This window comes from Lissotriton helveticus, chromosome 1_1, assembly GCF_964261635.1.
Source record: "Lissotriton helveticus chromosome 1_1, aLisHel1.1, whole genome shotgun sequence".
NCBI lineage: Eukaryota > Metazoa > Chordata > Amphibia > Caudata > Salamandridae > Lissotriton > Lissotriton helveticus.
The window spans coordinates 757,599,569-757,621,799 of record NC_136057.1 but is presented as its reverse complement, the minus strand read 5'-3'; the positions used below and the strand labels follow the sequence as shown (position 1 = coordinate 757,621,799).

General features: G+C 41.7%; 1 protein-coding gene across 1 annotated transcript in view; it reads left to right on the top strand.

Moving 5' to 3' along the window:
- The window catches only part of PDZRN4 (PDZ domain containing ring finger 4), a 575,813-nt gene that overhangs the window by 455,876 nt on the left and 97,706 nt on the right, over nt 1–22,231 (top strand). The window contains exon 5 of the mRNA XM_078655512.1: nt 5,616–5,678. Coding sequence (XP_078511638.1) covers nt 5,616–5,678 — 63 coding nt within the window. The remainder of the gene's footprint in view (nt 1–5,615; nt 5,679–22,231) is intronic.

Below are 22,231 nucleotides of genomic sequence, written 5' to 3'. Positions count from 1 at the left end.
CGTAATACACCTTGGCTTCATTTAGAGTTGTGGAAGGAGTTTCACTAGCACCTGAATAGGCAGTGTCTCCTCGGTACAATGCTGTCTCCACCTCCTGTAGTGATGGTGCACCACAGAGGACATAACTGGTTTTTCACTGAGCTCAGAGAACCTTGCCACAAGAGTTGGAGAGCTGTAAGGAGGAGTACTGCTTCTTTGCTTTGCTGGGTTGGCCTGCAGTTCTGCCAAGGAGAGGGAAAAGACAGGAACTTTGCTGTGAACCTGCTTGAACAAGAATCTACAAGGCTTGTGTGTGTGGGCCTCCTGTTCTGAAGTCGCAGGGACAGAATTACTTCAACTGCAACCCACTGACCACCACCTGGACTCCTGTGTAAACTCCTGCAATCAAAAGAGTGGCAATTCCAGTTCCTGGGCCCTACGTATTGTGTGCTGGGTGCTGCAAAGCAAGAGAAATAACTCCGACGCTCTCAGCAATGCTGCCAGTGATGCCGTGACCTGCACCGAAGCCAGAGGGACCGCTTGTGAAGTGCACAATGCAGCCCTCCACCTGCACCGCAGCTCCAACACCCTTTGACACCTGCCGACACCTAATGACACTTTCAGTTATTGGCCTTTCTGCCGCCAGCAATCACACTGACGCCGCCTGTGCCAGCATCCCATTATCGCGGAGCAGATAACCGACAAGGGTGACTTTACAAACTCTTCAACTTTGCATCGCCTCACCAGAACTGGTGCCTCACCACTGACGCCACCTAACGTTCCCTGCCCTGGATTCGACGCCTTGCCTCCTCACAGATACGATGCTTTACCTCCCCTGCTGCAACCAGGGATCCAGCCTTCGACCTCCGCACCAACACTTCCCCCTACGACACCATGCATCGTCCATAGACTTCATTTTTCAAGGTACAGTTGTTTGGGGGTCCGTGTGACTCCGTGCCCGACTCTGCGCACCTTACGGTCAGCACTGAACTTTGGATTTTTGCCTGTCACAATGTCGTAATAGCCCCAGGTGGAGCTATTTGTTTCTACAAGTGCTGTTCTTGAAGTAACTGTTCTAAAAGTCAGGTTTTGAATTGTGTATGTTGGATTTTTGTTGTTTTGGTCTTGTTTGGTTCAGATAAAGATACTTTACTTGTATAAACTGATCTGGTGTCCATTTGTGGTATTTTGTACTGTGTTACTGTGTGTTTGGTTACAAATACTTTACACATTGCCTTTGGGATAAGCGAGTCTGCTCATGCCAAGCTGCCAAGGGGCTGAGTAGGGGTTATCTAAAGTGTGTAACTTCCTTACCCAGACTAGAAGCAAGGATCCCTACTTTGACAAAGGTGCATACAACTGGCAACTAGAGACCCCATTTTTAACACTAGGGTGTGTATTGTTGCCAGCTGATCGTAGGTTTGTGGCACAGGCTTTGGTGTCACTGACTAATTAAGCTGAATGAAGCCGTCTTGTAATACTGAGTAAAACAGTTCCTCAATGCCAGTGCAAAGTTTGACATTAAACACAACTACTTTCTAGATTGCTGAGTGCATCGTGTCCCCGCAGCTTGTTTATTATGCAAGCTGTTCCCTTGCTTGAAAGAGTTGTGCAAGATATCTGAAAAGTAAATATCCCTCACCCAAATGTTTCATAATTAGTTGGCAGAAAGTGAAAGGGTTTCATAAATCATTGTGCTTTTAAACTATCACTTGAAGCAGAGTAACATAAAAAATATTCTTATAGTGGTTATCCTTGGTCAGATTAAGATTTTTAGAGACTTTGGTAAAATGTATAGGCCTAGCTATGATAAGCTTGCCATCACTTTTTAAATTAATATATTTATGCAACTATGCAAATGTAAGGAACTTTGGCAAAAATATAACAAATATTACAATAAATGAGTGGTCAAGCACTACAGGCACCCAGTCCTTGGATCTTTGTGCATGTGTAAGTGATATGCTTAAATCCAAAGATGTGCTCCGACCATGGTGCACTCTGCTAAAAGCAACTTTAAGTAGCAGACGCATGTATTGGTATACACTAGGTAGGTTTTTGGTAAACCGTGGTGGTTCACAGCTCCATATATTTTCAAACCACACCACATAATTCAACACAAACCACATAATTCAACTCAACAACACAATTACACAACACACCACATACATCCAATCCACACCACATAATTCCACATCATGCCACGAAATTGAGCAGCACAATGCATAATTTTATTTCACTACATACCACTCTAGAACACAAATGAAATTCCACATAATTACCCTCCATAACACACAATCCAGCTCCATATAATTCCAGTACACTCAATACCACATATATCCACTGCACATCATGCCACATAATTCCACTACACAAATACACTCCACACCACACAATTACATACAACACAATTCCACAACTAAACATTCAAATCCAACCAACATAATTCCACTACACACCATATACATACACTACTTAACACATGGGTAAAAGACATTCTAATTTGCAACGGCAATAGCTCTAACTCAAACAACTACAAGACCTAATTCATTATTAATATAGCCCATTGCCGATTAACCAAGATGCCAAAACTGGATCCATTACAAAATAGTGAAATGGGAAAACCGCTAGGGAAATTACAGCTAAGAGCATCTACAACTGCGGACAGATAGAACCCGAACCTTAATATTCGTAGACACTGTGTTTAAATGGGCCATAACAGTGTACTCTTTAAAACGTGTTGCTTACCATGTGACCCCAGAAAAGGTATCGCAGAATAGGGATAATTCTGCCTAGAGGGGAAAAAATATTCAAACTTAGCACCTGCCACCACATACCAGTTTTGTCAAACCTTCAGCTCCGGTGGATAATGAAATTAGATGGTTTATTTATTGTTTGAATAGTTGAACCCATTACCACAGAGGCACATTAATAAACAAATGAAACGATGCAAGCCAAGCCATGCTCGGCCTTTGACAACAATAAGTGAAAGAAAAGACCAATCCATCCAGTTACAGTAGATAATGTTGATCCAGGCCCAGGTCAACACTGGTGAATATAATGAGGCGGATGGAATGGTTTTAAAAATATATATGTTTTACCCCAAGGACTCATAGGAGGTGTCTATGCGATCAAAACAAAATAAGGAAATAGAGCAAAAGTGCAAGTTCAAGTAGCAAAATGTGTCAAAATAAGCATCGATTTTTTCATGTTTTATTATCAAATCCGAAACCCTGCACCCAGAATTGATTTAATGTTACAAAGTAGACAAATGATTATAGCCTTGAAACGTATATTATAAAAAGCTAAAATCAGATTCACAGATAAGATAAAAGCATGTTACCTTCCCCTTAGCTACTTAAATAATCAAAAGCGCCGTTTACAAAAATCAATGTTGAAATATCGTGTTACGTTTTTTCATTGGTGCCTTAAAATCAAATGCTGGGAATTTTTAATTTCCTATAAATCTGTAGTTTATTAACGTTAATGAATCACATCTGTATCTTGTTTTTGTGAGATACATTTTTATTAGATTTTGCAAGATATCGCCTGAGAACCTGTTGTGGCACTCAAGATATTTGTCTTGAAGAATAGCATCTGGCGACAAAGCAATACAAATTGAGTGAGATAACCATCTCGTGCAAGGTGATAGATAGTAGTGCCCTTGTAAGAGGAAAGCCATTATTCAAAGCTGTGGCAGTGTGGCTTTGATGAACTGTAAATAGAGCTCTGAACATTTATTTAGCTTAAGCCAATTTAAGACTGACTAAGTGAAATCTATAGACATAAGTCATTAGAATAAGTCATGTTCATTGTTAAGCCTTTTAAAACTATAGAGTAGCCAACCAGTGTCAATTACATGCTTAATTTTGAGAATTGTAAAGTATAGCTTGCCTTTTTGCAAGCAAACACATTCCTTCTGGCTAGGTCGGTTTTGGTTATTAGTGACAGTAATGGTATTGCAAAGTGTGAAGATGGGAACCCCTTTACTCGATTACGTCTAATATTAACCAATTGCACTAACTTAATGGCAGTAAATAAATAATGTAACGAATGCGAGATTGTGCTCACTAATTACTGCTTATAATAGTAATTACAATTTAATAGCGTTTCATACCACTATTGAGGCTCCTGGTACTAGGCAGAAAACCTAACAAAAGTTGATTTTCTCAAAGGGGCTGGCCATAGAAGAGGGCTGGACAGTATTTTTACCAAGAATATAAAGGTTAAGCTGGAGTGAAAATGTTTAACCTGTGAAACTACTTTCAACCCTTCTGGGCTATGCAGCTCTACAGTTTACCCAATTTGTCTACAGATGTTTTTCAATGAATTATGCCAATCATTTTACTAGCATTCATTGTTGGGTTGTTGTGGCTGTTGCTATATAACGACGTGAATTTGGAAAAGTGCATGCAATGGCGCTGGTACAACGTTCAGAGTGTGAGTGCTGCCATCAGTGTTATATCACTGAAGTCATAGGGGTTGTGAAAAATCCAAACCTCATACAAAAAAATGTAGAAGGAGGAGAGTGGTAAGGGTGTAGTATGCGTCTGGTGATGCCTTTTGGAGAACACTTATAAATATATTACTAAAGCATGGTGTAGTATTGAAGTGTCATTTACAGACTGTGCGTTTTCCATTGAAATGGCCACTAATCATAGTCAGTAATACAGTTCTGCTGATAAAAATTGCACAAACGATAATGTGCGGTAATTGGGTTTCAGGAAATAAGTAAAGTGTCTTGATTTGTTTTGATCCTATTAAAATCTTTGTTTCCATCACACTTCAGAGTTACAAAAAAATTGTGTTTCATTTGTACTTTGCTAACTGCTGATATATTCTGATACATTTGTACAGTTTATTTATAGGTTTTTACATTTTATTGTGTGTCAAGAAAATGACATCTTACAGCCTTTGCTTTCAACCACCTGCAAAACATTATCAGATAGTTCACTTTCCAAAACCCTGTGGGTTTTTATTCAGAGAAAATAATCCCTAATCTCCACCTTCAAAAGAATAAGCAGTAATTTGCCAGAAGCTATTGCCTGACATTTGACCTCTGTCTATGAAGCACAAAAATTGTTATCATTTAAATCAAAATTTAAAGGCATCTTTATTGCTCACCTTCTGAAATCCAACATGGCTACTTTGGGGGTGTTGCAGCACCCAAGCACCCTTACTTACAGTGCCTAAGAATGCATATTCACTCCTTGTTGCATGGAGTAACAAATGTTTATCAATCAGGGTTTCATTACATTGTAATAACAATTTCTTTAAAGAAAATATAATAAAACATCATCTGGGTCAGCGTTTATTTGATGTCACTGTCTATAATGTCATCATTGTCAAAAGGCACGCATTATCACTTCTGCTAACCCAAAATCAAAAACGAAATTTACTCCAGGTCGAGTGATGAAAAGAATGCAAAAACCAAGAAACATATCACAATTTGGAATGTCAATCGCTCTAGAAAAGAACATAGTGTTTCTTAATGCGTTTGTGTTAAAATTCTTCAGAATAGGCAGATTGAATCAAATTACCACCCTAATCCCTATCCTGTGCAAAGCATCAATTTATTAAAGCCCTATAAAAAGTGTCAGTCAAAAACTAAATTCTGTTTTACTCACTGTTCTTTGTAGGTTGATCCGAATAGTATTGCTGCCAGAGATGGTCGGATCCGAGAAGGAGATCGCATTCTACAAGTAAGCATGCACAGCTTCTTTCTGTGGGTTTTCTCACGGAGACATATGGTTTGGTGAATGGAAATCTGTACTCAGACCTACTGAACCTGTCGTGGCAAAAAAGTTCAAGACTGTAACGTGTTGATTTGTTCATGATTTTATGCAAAGGGACTAATTGTCATATGGACGAGAAGATGCTATGGGGGGTCATCGCAGGGAGCCAGGTGGTGGCAGGGCTTCAAGGATTTACCGCAGTGTTTTGTAATAATAATTTTCTTTTTTATATATCACTTCTGCCACTTTTAAACTCTGTAAGTAACAGATGCTACCATTAACATGTTTGTGCCATTGAATTTGTGAAGCTTGAAAGGATGGGAGCCTAAGACTGTCTCACCAGGATTTGATCCTCTGCCCTTGAGACAACTACATTTGTGTTCAAGGAATGCTCAGTACACTGAGCTTTCCTCCCCACTAGGACAACTGACTTTTCTAACAAGAAGGCAAAAGAACTCTTTGCAGCACATCCTGTTCCCGACATAGTGCGTTTTGCGTGGTCTGGGTTAAAGGGCCAGGTGTGGGCCTGAGCATAAAGAGTGAAATCCGGATGGTATTTTGGATATAGAATGTATCATTCTTGCTTAGAAACCAAGGACACCTACCCCCACTTGTATAGCATTATTAATTCCTAGTCCCGCCTAAGGCAAAGCCACACTTACAAAATACTGATAGAGGTTTGATGCATTGTAAGGATCTCTATTGAAAGAGCAATAACAAATATTAAAAAAACGAATGAATTCAAAATCAGTCCATCAATTTCACCTCTAGGTCATACCCATTCCTCTAAATTCAGAAGTGTAATATTGCACATTTTAGGGACAGTAATACAACCCAGTATTTCCAAAAGGTTTTAGAATCAAGACCCACTTTTTAGAATGGCAAACGTTCGCAATTCACCTAACTTTAATGGACCTGAGGTGGGGGCTATTTTTTAATGCAATAATGGCAATCCATTGTAAACATCATGCCCTTGACTATGAACTTTGATAAGGGAGTGTGGCCAACATATTGATCTGCCCATAAAAGGGCAGTTGGTGAGCTGCACTAGAGTCTGAAGCTGGAACACTTTTCAGAGCAGGTTGCTTGCTTGTGTTAACTGTTCACTAAAATCAAAAGGCTTCTGAAAACTCTTGATGTTGACACGAGTGATTTTAGCAAATTTGAGGCACTTCTTCTGCAGCAGAGTATGGGGTTCACATCATTTTTTGAGTTAAAACGAGTGCCAGTGGTCTATTTTGGACAGTATGTCGGTTTTATATAGCGCGAACACAGCCCAAGGGCATTGGTACATTTTACTTGAGCACCACATTACATTACACAAGGTCTGAATACTTTTATTATGATCACTGTAGATTAAGTGATTTGCCTAGAATCAAAGAATGTTGAGCCAGTGCTGGGACTTACACCTGGTTCCCCAGATCCAAAGTCGACAGCTCTGACCATTAGACCACATCCACATTCCTCAACTTATGTGTGAAAGTCATACGCACCTGAGATGGCTGTAAATGATAACATAAAATGAGCACATTCTTTGATGTATTGCCTTTGTGAAGTGCACAGCAGCAACAAATAATGGAGGCTTCACCGGAAGTCTTACTTGGGAATATTTGCAAGGGTTTGTTTTATAACTGGACTTATAGACATTGTTCAGGATCTTTGTACTTGTGCACAAACCGAGTAATCATTGTAATTTTTACTTACATGTAAAGCTGGACATGTGCAACCCACCAAAAACCGACCCACGGCCAACCAGTGGGTCCTGATCCACATTTTGGGAAACACTGATCTAACCTATTATCACACCTTCTAAATGGATAATGGGATACAAATATATTTTTAAAATTGCGCATGTAAATTGTGCCATGAATTGCATATCATCAAAAGAGAGGAGACATGTTTGCAAGAGGATTTTGCCATTAAGTCAAAACTGCCACCTTAGCAAAAAAAATATATTTACGTGGCTAACCAATCAACAGTGTTCATGGCCATGGATGGAAGTCTGAATTATAAAAAGTGAGAATTAGTGAAGTGGTGAAGAAATTTGGTAGAAACATGCCATTTCTTATGATTCAAGAAATGGCAGCTTTGATCAGAGAACTAATCCTAGCCAGGCTGGACTATGGAAGTTTGGTGTTTGCAGGACTCAGAATGTATCAATTGGGCACATTACAAAAAGCACAGGGCATCCACACAATCGTTTTTAAGTTCACTGAATAAGATCAGATCTCGTTCGTGGTTGTATGTCCTAATATCAAGGACAGAAATACTTTACTACAAGACTATTATACCAAAATATCATCAATCAAAATATTGTGAAGATAAGCATATAGAGGTAAGTAGATTATTATCTGCACATACAGGTGCATGGCATCAAGGCACATATATGTGGATTCTGGTATGTGAACACTCTATTTGCCTATGTATATTTATTTTTATGATATATTGGTGTTGATATTTAGGCCACATTATTTGTCTTTGTTGGCAATGGGGAAGTTACCAGTTAAACACTTCGTTATAACTAATGCACAGATGAAAAGAGTCATAAAGGAAATCTGCTTTTTCTACAGTCACATCAGATTTCTCATCTTTTCTGGACTCGATTTTTGCTGGATTTTAGAACTCTGCACTTTAGCACTGTGAGCCAGGAGTAATGTGCCTGTGCTCCATGTTAAAACATGGTTACATTGGCTTATTCCTCATTGGTACATTTACCTTGCCTGTAAGTGCCTACTATATCGTGTGGAAATTAAGCCTAGAGCCTGGAAGTTAAATGCCATTTGTAGACCAAAACATCTAATGTGCCATCCACTACAGTGGCAATGCAAACATAGCTAGAAGCCTATGCTGTGTAGCCTGACTGCTGCAATGTAAAACCTGCTCTGTACCTGTCAAAGTACCCTTTTTAACATGTGAAGGCCTCCCTTTTAAATATGAATAAATTATTCCTTTCTAGCCGTGTGGCCCACAAGGCAGACTGCATGCTATTTAAAAGTAGGGCAGGTAAAAAATGGATAATACCATGTCCCTACTGTGACTAGGCCAGAAAAGCTACTTTCATTGTGGTAGTCTTAGCCAGTCTATGTAGAAAGTCAGAGTACATATCAAAATACTAATACTGGATCTCGGGGATGGGACTGGCTACAAAAATAATTAAACAGCATTTTAAAAGTTATTAAAAATTAAATTTATCAGTGACGTTTTTGGAAGAAACCCTATTCAAGCAGCAACCGCAATCCTTGTCAGGATGAATTCACAAGTAAGCCTCAAATTAACCTGTGCTTAACCCTCTTGTAGTGTAGCATGAGCAGTCAGGCTCAACTTAGAGACAATTTGTACAGTATTTATACAGCACATCATAGAGTAATAAAGTGAAAACACAGCACAAGAAAATCTTACATCAATTTAGAAAAATAGAGTACAAATACATAAATAAATAATTTAGGATCAAAACAACAAAAATCCAGTCAGTAGGACTGGTTATATGTAATTTTAAAGATTCAAGTGAAAAAAAACATCAAAAACCACAGAGTGCTAACATTAGTTATCTGATCGCGCTAGACCGGGACAAAATCACAAGTTCAGGCTGACTGCGATGGAGTGTGGGGCGGCTAAAGTAACCCAGTTAGGCCCACTGCACAAATTACCTCAAATCCTGGTTGCAGAGTGATGCTGAGTCCTGTGTCGAGGATGCATTGCGCAGCACAGGTGGTGTAAGGCCCTGTCTTGTAGATACTTTACGCAGTGGCGATAAAGAGAATGATATACAATACGAAAATATCTTCAAACGTCACCATGGACAAAGAAGTAAATATAATATAGTGAGTCGCATGAAATGAGAAGGAAGATTTCAAATATACTAAAGATTGAATTGTTACAATATCTACCACACTCGCATCCTATAATTTCGTATAATACAACATCCTGGAGTTAGATGCAACAAGAATCACCGAAACTACACAAAATGAAAAATGCCATAGACTAGTTGGATTGCGTGACAGAAACCAAGTGCATCCTTAACTGGGTTAAAAACACAGCCAGAAGACGCTGACACTATTCAATGGGACTCAAACTTGGTAACATACACTATGGCATTTAATAGACAGCGAATGCACATTTAAGAAGACAACTGTTTAGTGCTGGTCATGGATACTGTAATGAAGGTACTTGCACTTGATTGCAGGGTTATCTGAGAGGTAACAGTCATATTATAGGATATCTCTGCACTTCGCGCCAGAGATAGCATCTAACAGTAGTGGGACTTTTCAGCTGAGTTTCTGGCCACGTAAAGGGATAGTACGGTGACAATTCAGCCGTGCTACAGCACCTATAAAGGGACAGTGACTTTTCAGGGGGGTTCTAAACACAGTGAAATAGCGCAGGTGTTACGGAGTATGGCCATTCCTGCCTGATATACCGATAGCTTTTATTTAAGTTTTGCCATCACGCCCCCATTAAGTGTGTCATTTGGCAATTGACCCCCAACCGTTTTGAGGAGTCAGTGTATGTGTCACAAACACAGGAAAACCTTTGGACTTGTGTTGGTATCTGTCTACATTTTAAACTCTGGTGATTTGGCAGATATTGAGGTGATATATGGCAGAGACATGAACCAGACACGCTGTTCTTAAGAGACAATATTAATTAGAAAGTGCACATTGGAGGCTGAGATGGAGGATAATGGCGTCATGAGGGAGAGCAGCCATCTCCACTGCCGATCCAAGGGGTGCAGCTGTGACTGCAGGCACAAGAGTTGGGAGGAGGTTTAAACAAACTGAAGGGGAGGTACTAGGCTCCCTTCACCAGTGAACATGCGGAAAGCAGCGGCCTCTGTTTACCTGGCTCCATTTCTTCTGTCTTTGCCACTCCGTCATGTTTCTTAACATTTGTCTGGAGCGTGACGTGGAGCTGACATAGCGTCAAAGTCTTCGGGTAGAGAGGTGGCTGTGTGACGACATCAACCATGGTGACACCGCGGCGGTGCTTTTGAGAATCCCACCTCCTCGTCGCCCCAATGAACTGCCCATATTTCGTTTTACTGATATTGAAGGATGCTCCCTTTAAACAGCTGATAGAGTGCAACAGGAGCAGAACTGGGGGAAGGCATGTGGACCCGGAAGTGGGACACGAAAAGCAATGCTTACATAGGGTACCAAACCACTATTTTAATTATAGAGAAATGCACACCGGTTCGCGTACTCTTCCACATTCCGTCTATTTTACAAAACGAAACCTAATATTCCTAAGAAAAAATAAAGAGGAAACCTTGTGTAAAAAACAATGAATTATTAAAGAGCCTCTATTGTATATTTCCTACTCTCACATGAAAGATGCGGTGCTGTGGCTATACATAATGTGCAGTGCCCGTGTATGTCAAAGCTGTGATGCGGCTGCTGTGGCCAACCTGTTACCATTTAATAAACTAAGTAGTCCGCAAAGGAACTATTAAGTAAGTAGAGTGTATGTAAACTGTACTTAGTCAGTGCTGGCTCGGCAGAAAACGGAAATGACATATGGGATCGCCAGCCAACCATCAGCCAGATAAGAACAGCAATGCTAGAATTAACCTAAGGTAAGCGGCAGGACAAATTACCCTCGCTATTGTAATTACTATAGGTCTTGTGACAGCGCATGCGCTGTCTACGCTCGACCTAAAAAGGCTACTTAACTGGGTGGCACAATAAGTGCTGCAGACCCACTAGTAGCATTTTATTTACAGGCCCTGTGTAAATTACCATTTTACTAGGGTCTTACAAGAAATTCAATGTGTCAATTGGGTGTAAGTGAATTTGACCATGTTTAAAGGATAGAGCACACACATTTTAGCATTTTAGCAATGGTTATCAGTGGTAAATTGCACAAAGTCCTAAGGCCAGCAAAACAGAGATCAGAAAGAATAGAAAAGCTGAATGGAAATAGTTTGGTGGAAGACCACCTTGAGATGAACAGTTCTAAGTGTTGTATTTTTAATTAACCCCTTCGATGCTCATGACGAGCTGAGCTCGTCATGACCACACCCATTAACATTATGGCCCAGCACAGGAGAAGGATCTGTCAAGCAACCAAGGTGTTAAAACAATTAAGATTAGTTACATTTTCCCTGCCTGAGGTTCCTGGAGGCTAATTTATATTAACTCTACAGCACCTCCCACAATGTGCTCAGCCCAGGAAGAGGTGTGAAAGAGGTGTAAATTCCCCCCCAGAAACACACAATAGGCTGACCTGAATGGATAGAAAGTACTCATTTGTGCTTAATAGACGATGCAGGGTGGTGGTTGCGGGCATTCAGTTGACACATTGTCAAATCCTGCCTGCCATATTTGTTGAGCTACATGTACATCTTTGGTCCACTTGAAAGAATGCCAGAAAAATCTTTTTATATCCCTTGTCTGGATGCGGAAGCACCCTGCTTTTGTGCTAGCATGACCCCTGTCTCTGAGTTTATTGTGGGTGCAGTGCTTGCTTCAAACTGGATTTTAGTATTAGATGTGGGAGGACACTAGTGATTACTATAGTGCACTTCTCTATACACCCACAACCCTCAGCGCTTAAGTTTAGTGTGGCAGAAGACTTTGCCATTGTGAAAATGCCCTGACGTGGCATTTTTGCCTGTTTGCAGTAAGGCAACAGGAACTACGGAAATTATGGGTTGTGTTGCCACTGGTACCTTTGCCCCAGTGGCTAGGGAGTTGTTAAGAGTCACCCCTACCTACTGGCTGGTGCATTGGATAAATGAGTCACCCCAAGGAACCGTGAAAGACCACTTTCTAGACCTGTGAAGAACAGAAGAGGACTGGACTTACTGTCTGTGACCTGGAAGGAGTACTGAAAGACTGGACCTTATCCTTTTCTAGCCACAACAAAGAAGTGGACTCTAAGGATCAGTTGGCTGATCTCCTATGTGGCTACAAGGACACAACAATCTGCAAGAAGCCTTTTCTCTGAAGTGCCCAGCTGACCATGAGAGACTGGACCTAGACTGGACCTTGCTGGAGGCCTTTGCTAGAGTGTGCTGGTTTTAGGACTTGGGAGTCTTAGAAGTGACCTAATGAAGCTGCTCCAGAAAAGTCAGGACTTGAGACACTGTCACAAGGTAAAACTTTTGACCGGGACAAATCTGGTTCTGTATATTACCTGCACTCCATGGCAGACAGCATGAAATCATACCTAGCTCCTGGTCTTCCATGACCACAGACTATCATTGGTCCCAAGTGCTTTTTGGCACTATTTCTAGTTAAAGTTTTAAAAATGTATATATCAGGTGTCTCTTATCGGATTTTTGTCATTTTAATGTCATTTTTGTTTACTAAATTCTATTCTATTTTTCAAATGTGGTTTAGGATTTTTATTGCTTGTATTTTTAACTTTAGTACATTTTTGGTACTGACTAAATACTTTGTACACAGGTACTGTACTTGAAATTAGTTTTCAACCCACCATAACATTAAGAACATCATACCTAGTGAGATTAGTTAACTCTGAAGCACTACATAGTTACAGCTGTCACACAAATAAATTGGGAGTGCCGAGACCCCACTGTAGAATAAGATTCCTGAAAATCCCTAAGTTATCGAAGATCTTTTCTTTTTCAGAAGGATTCTTAAAACAGTTTTGATCACAGCAGGTTATGGACTAAGGATGAGCTAGCTACCACTGACATCAATTGGATATTGTATAAGCTAGAAATGGTCATGATGGGGTGAGCTTCCAGTATAATGAAGAGTCCTGCTTGTTATAAAATTCTTACAAATTAAGTAGGGCTGTATACCTGAACGACATACACTTCTGAATATGGGGACTTAATACACACATAGCATCTGACGATGTTGGCCCAATCCCTAGCTCGCTCAGAGTGCCCCACCTGAACGCCTAACCTGATCAGCATGACAGATGGTATCAGCAATCTAGAACATGACTACTCTTAATTCTGCAAGGAAATCGTGGAAACAGACCTACCCTTTCTTTGGTACTTTTGCATCCCCAAGACAAACACAAGAAAGATACAAATATGGCTTTTCAAACACTTTTTGAAACAATTGTATTTTTGTATAGAAAGTGTGAGCTGCAATTATTAGGCAGATGAAACAAAGCATTGCAACCAGTAGTACAAAAATTGAGAAAAAGAGAAACAGTCAATCATGATAACATTACTATATGATTATACTCCTATCTAAAATACTACCTATATGAGAGCATTATGTAAGTACTCCCTGCCAGATTTATTGGGTACCTGGGTATTATTATTATTGCATAGTTTTATATAGCGCGAACTAGAACCGAACCGAATCAGTTATCAGAGCGCTTTACATAGCACCAGTTACGTTACATGGACACACTTTCATTTTAGGCACGGGGAGATTAAGTGATTTGCCCAGAATCACAAGGGGTTTTTGGCGTCGTTACCGAGACTCGAACCAAGTTCCCCAGGTCCGAGGTCGAGCGCCTTAGCCGTTAGGCCAACCCCTCTCCCTATTAATGTTCTTTCTCTCTTCCTTGTCTCTTTTGCCAGGCACCATATTCGCTACACCGCTGCCTCTCCAGTTACACATTGAGGAGTCTGTTCACTGTACATCCAGGTCACAAAACATCTAATGTTTTAGAAGATGGCAGCTGGAGCTGTTGTCTCACGTGCCAGGGCAGGGATTCAGTTAGCCTAGACAAAAAGTCCTAAAGTAGACCAAGTTTTTAGCGATCACACTTGCACTTATTTATAGTTGCAAAGTATCAAAGGGTATTTATTTCCTCATGTGGCACAGAGAAGAGCACACACAAAAAAACATGCCCATCTTTGAGATCAAGTTGTTGCCATAGAACCTTCTGCTAAACTCACATTGCTAAGAGCCTCAGGTTTAAGCTCCCTTAAATAAAGGAGGCTGTTTTGCACCCTCCAGCGCATTTCTCAGTTGCATTGGTAAACACGGACTGCAGATCCTTTGCTTCTAATTCCTTTCCTTTCCACTAAAACAGTAAATATGCTAGATGCTCCTTCTCAGCTGAATTTCACTCATAGCAGACAATATTCTGGCCTGTGTAGACTACGATTAGTACTGTCTAATTCTTAATCAGCCACTTGATCGCTCAATCTAGATAAACATCACTCTAGATCAAGCAATGTACGCAAAAGAATTGTGCTACTGGCAATGCCTAATCGAAAGCAGGGCTACCGCTCGCTTTGATGATCACCTAAATTCTAGATTATAACACTGGATCTGAACTAAGAAGGTGCTAGTCGCTTATGTATTTTTTTAAACAGATTCGGTGGAACTCAAACATATTGGCTGCATGTTTCATTGCGGGCATGTTACCCCTCTTGTGTTGTGTCTACTCACACCAAATCTTTCATAGATCCCATGTCTCTTCGGGAAGGACGATAAAGTAACACACAGTCCTACTTGCAAGTGAGTGAACAATGCCAGGTTACTAAAACCAATGTCAATCCCATTTCTCCTCTTTCAGTAAACTGTTGGTGGTGTCCATAAATCAGAACCCAAACGTTTGTGTTTCCGGGAAAATTGGGTAAAGGGAAGAGAGAGAGAGAGAGACAAATATGCAGGAAGCCTCACAATTCTGATTCAGCTCAATAACGCCTTCAACGGATTGGTGTGTATGGCCGATGACGTATGGAAGCCCACTGGAAGGATGCATATGGCTTAAAATAAATGGAAGCCAAACTTAAAAGGCATGCTCAGTTTAGGGATGTTGACAGCTTCCCAAAGACATAGGGAGAATACACCCCATATGCAGTCAGGAAGACCAGCCCTATTCAAATGAAATACTACATGGCTCCGAATGTGTGGTTGCCATGACACTAAAATAAGTCCCTAGGTTATGTGTGCCCAGCCCAGGGACTGAAGTAGGCACGGAGATGCTAAACAACAAGCAGATTGCAAAACTGGAGAGATGGAAAGCAAGAAGATTGCTCCATTGAGATGAAGAGTCTACGGAGGATCATGCAAGGATCGAATGAGGAGGAGAAGGCGGGAACCCAGAGGGAAACGTTAAGGGAAATAAAGAATTAAGGTGCATGATCAGAGAACAGGAGAGAACTGTAGGACACATATGACAAGTGCTCCAACCTCTGTTGCATTGCTCAGAGGACTAAGTGGACTTTCCTTCTATGACAGGCATTCACAGGCCAGATATCCCACCTCTGTTGGACACGCACCCATTGTCGCCCTAAAGTGCAATCCTACATTTTCCTGGTGGTTATGCCCACCTCCTCAGGTCAAGCCGCTATGATCCGTGCCTCTGAAGCCTCCATTCCAGCACAATGAGTGGGTGTTTCACTGGAGTATGGCATCTTCTTTAGAACCGTCCTTTGCAATGTATTTTCACTGTTTATGCCCTACATGCCACATATAATCTGGACTTCTCTATTTTTTCTTTAGATTAGAACTAAGGAGGAAGGAAAATTCTCCCAGATTTTATTACCTCTACTTCACAGGTGGGGGCAACAACCAAAGTCGTGCTGCAAAGTAACATCTGTCCAGTGCAGAGACAGAGGACAACAACCTGATGTCTTCGTGGGACCTATTCGGTGGGGGGGGAGGGGGGGCAGAGAAAACTTTCATCTGTGGTAGCTCTTCTGTGTATAGAGTTAAGCCAACACTGCTGAGAAACTTCCACTGCTTATGCATGCAGTACCTGCTCAGTGAGACCAGAAACTTGCACCGCTGGTGTCCATTCTCAACCTCTTCTGAGAAGGAGGAAAGCTTTCACTGCTGAGGCCCACATGGTGCGTTCATTACAAGTTAACCTTGCTCTGTGATTGTCATGTGGTACCTGCCCTCTCTGTTTTAGTGAAGTTCGAAAAACTTTTTGCTAGGAAAGCAGTTGAAATTATTGGAATTGCCAGTGCTCGTCTTTGTAGTTGAAAGACACAAACTGAAAGTATTTTTGTCTGACCTGAGAGGAATGCAGAGATCTACAGTGGCTTAACAAGAGATCATCGAGCTAGTCCTAGTAACCTGGATTAATAATGGGAAATTAACATTTAAGAGGCAGAAGATAAACATAAAAACCAGAACAGTTTTAGCTAATCACATCTTAAATACGGCATGCTGAAATTCTGGAGAATGACTTGACTTTGGGATAAACTTTTGCATCAATGCACTTTTCCAAACATACCACATCATAGCAATGAAAAACAGCCTTCACAAGGTTACCTAAGTTAAAGTTTTTATGTTGGAATTAATATTAACCTATTTTATCGGTCTCAATTTTGTTTATGTTGCACTCATTCCAATCAATCTATCAGTTTTCTATAAAGTACAACTACTCACCTGTAAGGATCCCAAGGTGCAGAGTGTGTGTGTGTGGGGGGGGGGTATATCTGCGGTTCGGTCAAAGAGCCAGGTCTTGAGGTCCTTCCTGAATTGCAGCAGAGATGGTGATTACCTGAGGCGCAGAGAAAAGAAGTTCCAGGTCTTTGCAGCGAGGTAGGAGGAGGATCTTCCTCCGGCAGTGTTGTTGCAGATCTGTGGGATGGTGGCCAGGGCCAGTTGGGTGGAGCGGAGATGTCTGGTGGGAGTGTAGAAAGAGAGGTGGTGGTTGAGGTATGCAGATCTGGCGTTACGGAGAGCTTTGTAGGCATGCATGAGGAGCTGGAAAGTAAATAGTTTGTTGATAGGTAGCCAGTGAAGGTCTCTCAGGCGGCCAGCGATATGGCTGTGGCATGGGATGGGATGTTCAGGATGAGTCTGGCAGAGGCATTCTGACATTTATTTAGGAGTTTCTGGGTGGTGCCGGTGTAGAGTGGATTGCCGTAGACTAGTCTGCTGCTGACGAGCACATGGGTGACTGTTTTCATGGACTCAGTGGGGATCCACTTGAAGATTTAATGAAGCAGGCAGAGAGTGTGGAAGCAAGAGGACAAAATGGCGTTGATTTGGTGGCTCATTTAGAGCGAGGAGTCCAGGATGATGCCTAGGTTTTGTGCATGGTCTGTTGTTGTGCGGGGGATTCCGAGTGCTGCAGGACACCAGGAGTCGTACCAGGCCGAGGGAGTGGAGCCCAGGATGAGGACTTTGGTCTTGTCAGAGTTAAACTTGAGGCAGATTTTCTTCATCCAGGTGGCGACAGCCTTCACAACATTGTTGAAGTTGCTCTTGGTGGCTGTGAGTTAGTCTGTGATGGAGTGAATCAGCTGGGTGTTGTCGGTGCAGGAGATGATGTGGAGTTCGTGGCTTCTGACAATGGCTGCAAGCAGAGCCAAGTAGATGTTGAAGTGGGTGGGGCTCAGTGAGGAGCCCTGAGGCACTACATAGATGATCTCTGTGGGTTCAAAGTTGAATGGTGGTAGTCGGACTCTCTGTGTTCGGCCGGTGAGGGCGGAGGCGGGGTCCCTTGCAGGGCTTTGTCGCAGATGCCGGCATCATGGAGTCTTGCACAGAGAGTGTGGTGGGAGACTGGGTCGAAGGCGGTTGAGAGGTCCAGGAGGATGAAGGCAGAAGTTTCGTATTGGTCTAGGATGGTGCGGATTTCATCTGTAGCGGTGAGAAGAGTGGTCTTGGTGCTGTAATTGCTTCTGAAGCTCGATTGGGAGAGGTCCAGAATGTGGTTTGTTTAGATGAACTCTGAGAGTTGGGCATTGATGGCTTTCACAATGACTTTGGCTGAGAAGGGAAGCAGAGAGATGGGTCTTTAGCTCTTGAGGTCTGTTTGGTCAGCAGAGGGTTACATCAGCAGGGGTTGATCTCTGTGCGCTACCAGTCTTCAGGCAAGGTGGGGGACTCCATGGAGCAGTTGGCGGTGCAGCAGAGTTTGGGTGCGATGAAGGTGCTGGCTCTGTTGAAGACGTGGTGAGGGCAGGGATCAGAAGGGGCTCCGGAGTGGATTCTTTTCATAATCCTGATGGTGTTGTCAGAGGTGAGGGTGGTCCAGTTGAGGAAGGTCTGCTGGGGCCTGGAGTTGGGTGTGGTGGTTGCGAGTGAGGTGGAAGGGTCTTGGATTGTAGTGGTCGTGGATCTCCTTGATCTTCTGGTGGAAGATGGTGGAGAGGTTGCTGCAGAGGTCTTAAGAGGAGGAATGTCTGTGCTGGGTTTGGCGAATTATTTGACCACATCGAAAAGTTCTTTGCTTTTGTGTGCTTTGGCATTGATGCGCTCTTTTATGGCTGCTTTCTTTATTGCTTGGATGTGGTTGTGTGCGTTGATGGTGGTTTGGAAGGCTGCAAGGTCTGCCACAATCTTGCTCCTCCTCAATCTTTTCTCGGGCCGTCTGCAGGCGCGCTTGGACTCTTGGAGGGCAAGGGAGAGCCAGCTGGCTTTCTTGGTGGCCTGCTTGCCTGAGGGCTTCCTGAGGGGGGCAAGTGTGTTGGTGCAGTTGGAGATCCAACAGTGGGGATTGTGTGCTGAGGTGTTGGCATTTGTGGATGTAGATGGTGGGGTTTTGTTGAGGGAGGTGGTGACCAGGTCTGCGGTGACCTTGTTCCAGCTTGTGCAAGGATCGCAGTGGGTGTGGTGGCGTACGGTCGGTTTATTGATGGAGAAGTGGACGCAGTGGTGGTCGGTCCAGTGTGGCTCGGAGGGCTGGCTGAGGAAGATGTTGTTGCTTGCAGAGAAGATAGGCTTGAGCGTGCGCCCTGCTGAGTGGGTTGGGGATGTGACCAGTTGTATGACTTTAAATAGGCTCTGCAGTTTATAAAGCATGTAAAAAAAATGTAAATCTGTTTAATAGACTTTTACGGTTTAAATAGACTAACTTTATAATGTGCCAGGAAGCCTATCTGATTTAGAGTGATTTAGATGAAACAAAGCATTGCAACCAGTAGTACAAAAATTGAGAAAAAGAGAAACAGTCAATCATGATACCATTACTATATGATTATACTCCTATCTAAAATACTACCTATATGAGAGCATTATTGGGTATCTGGGTATAATGTGCCAGGAAGCCTATCTGATTTAGAGTGGGCTATTATCCTTTGCAGGATAAAGGTTACAGTCAGCAGGGCTGCATCTCAGTTGCAGTGCCCTGCATTCCAGGACAATCCTAGCAGAAGTGCTCTTCTGCCGAATGTAGAATATAGACTGTTTATATATAAAATTACTGTTTCAATCTCATTGTGTAAAAGGTGCAGATCCGAAGTGATGGTTTGTCTGGAGCCTTAGAGCTGTCTCCAACTGGACAACGTAAATGCAAGTGCATAATGTTCTATGTGTTTATCCTTTTGCAGAGTGTATGAACAACATGATAAGAATACTTATTAAGAAATAAACTGCATTTAGGATAGCTTCTCATTACATTATCGTGGTAGTGTAAAGTATGTAAAAAGTCATTGTTAGAAAAAGATGTCAAGCAAAAACATGAAAATGGAGCCTCAGAGTGGGCCCTGATGTACCTTACAACATGTTGAATGCAGGTTAGTCAATAATTAAACCTACATAACATTACATAATTTTCAAATGTAGCCTAACACATTTTGGATGATGGACTTTGTGTTTTGCTACTAAAAGTAAGGGAGGACACACAAATCAGGTGCTTAGTCTGTCTTTAATCCAATCAATAATTCATGCAAGTCTTAATCCTGTGAAGTAAACCATTTAATTTCCTAAATAGCTTTAATTTTCAGTGAAGTATACTTGGTAACTGTATTCATATTGTAAGTTATTAGGCGAATGATTGATGCATCTAAGTTGTAGTACATGTTGAGAGTGCCTACCTCCATCTGCTAGCCACACTTGCTTGACAGAGATTTAAGAGCAACTGGACACAGAGAAACACAGATAGGAACAGTACCATCTAGCAGATATCTAAATACACGAATGAACTCCAAACATTGATAGATCATTGCAATGTATAGGATCAGCAATCGCACACTAATGATTGAAAGATGGAAGCCAAGTCAGACATGGGAAGCAGAGTGTTGTGACTGGGCCTTGCGCAAACAAGGTATGTGTTGTTATGCGGTGTTCTAGGTACGAGGAAAAGCAGAGGCAGGGGCGGATCCTCCATGTGAGCAGAGGAGCGTGGCCCCACTGCGTTCTCGCAGTGCGAGAAGCAGAAACATAAAATGGTATTATGAATACCATTTTATGTTTCTGCTTCTCACACTAGAAGGGTTTGGTTTGGGGTGGGGGTGGGCGGGCCTGCTCCAGGCAGGGGAGGAGTGGCTTGGCCACTGTTGTGGGCGCTGACTGTTTGGTCAACCCAAGGGTCTACCAAACCAGTCATGCGCACACTCTGTTTTCTTCATGTAGGCTGCATGCAACCTGCATGGAGACAACGGCCTCCCCATAGACGCCTGTGCATTCTATTTGAAGCTTTTTCCCATAACATAGGTCTCCTGGCTAAATCTTGCAAACCAACACATGCTCCTGTATAACGGAGATCATATTTTAACCCAACACTTGTCATAAATAGGGAAATAAATAAATTAATAAGGGCTCAGTTCCTGAATTTTTCATCCGAACAAAGTAACTTAATAAACCTACTAAAGGGGAAAAGACAGAGGAAAAAACGCTCCATAAGACAATTAAAGGAAGATGGGGCATGGATGCAGTTAAAAGAGGCAGCCACTAAAAATAATTCCATAAGGTATTGGGAAATAATTGCCGACTGCTGTGGCACTAGATTGAAATATTTCCCTATTCCCATAAAAGAAGAGGATTGGAAACTTCATATGTTAGAATTGTACTTTGCAAATTTTAATTCCTACAGAACACATATTGTGACCTCTGATCAGTTTAAAACTTCAGTATCCAATTAAGTACATACAGTTGATGAAGTGGCCAGAAGTATCAAAACAATAAGATCTTCAGGAGCAATTGGCCCTGATGAACTTCCCATGACGGTAATTAGAAAGGAACCACTCTTGTGGGCTACCTATTTAGCTCCACTATTTAATCTTTGTTACTCTCACGGGAAGACACCACCTTCTTGTTCTGGAAGTATTTTAATCCCTTTGTGCAAAAATGGCCTTAGAACACAGAATAGAATTATCGGCAAATAGCTTTACTGGATAAAAATATTTGCCCGTAGTATTCTAGATCACCTTCCGGAATGGATGATGGAAAAGAAAGTCCTCCCCATAGAACGAGCAGGTTTTAGGAAAAATCATTCCACTCTAGATAACATCTTCATGTTGAAGTTAATTGAGGAAAAATACACAATTACTCGTAACTCAAATGTTTACATGGCTTTCATAAACTTTTCAACATCCTTTGATAAGGTAGATCAACCTCTATTACGGAGAAAATTGCAAAAAATGGGCTTGCCTTCACCCCTGCTATAATTAATTTTTGCACTACATTCTCAAACTTGGTGCAAGATTTTAATGGGTGAAAATCAAGGGGTATCAGATGTAATCACCACAAAAAATTATCTGAAACAAGGCTGCTTGTTAGCACCACTGCTATTTTCTCTATATATAGCAGACTTACCTGATTGCTTTGCCAAAACTGAAGGAGATGCACCAAAGATAAGCACACAGCCTTTTGCATGTCTCCTATATGCAGATGATATAGTAATAAAGAACCTAACTCCTATTGGGTTGGACAGAAAGCTGGTATCACTACAAA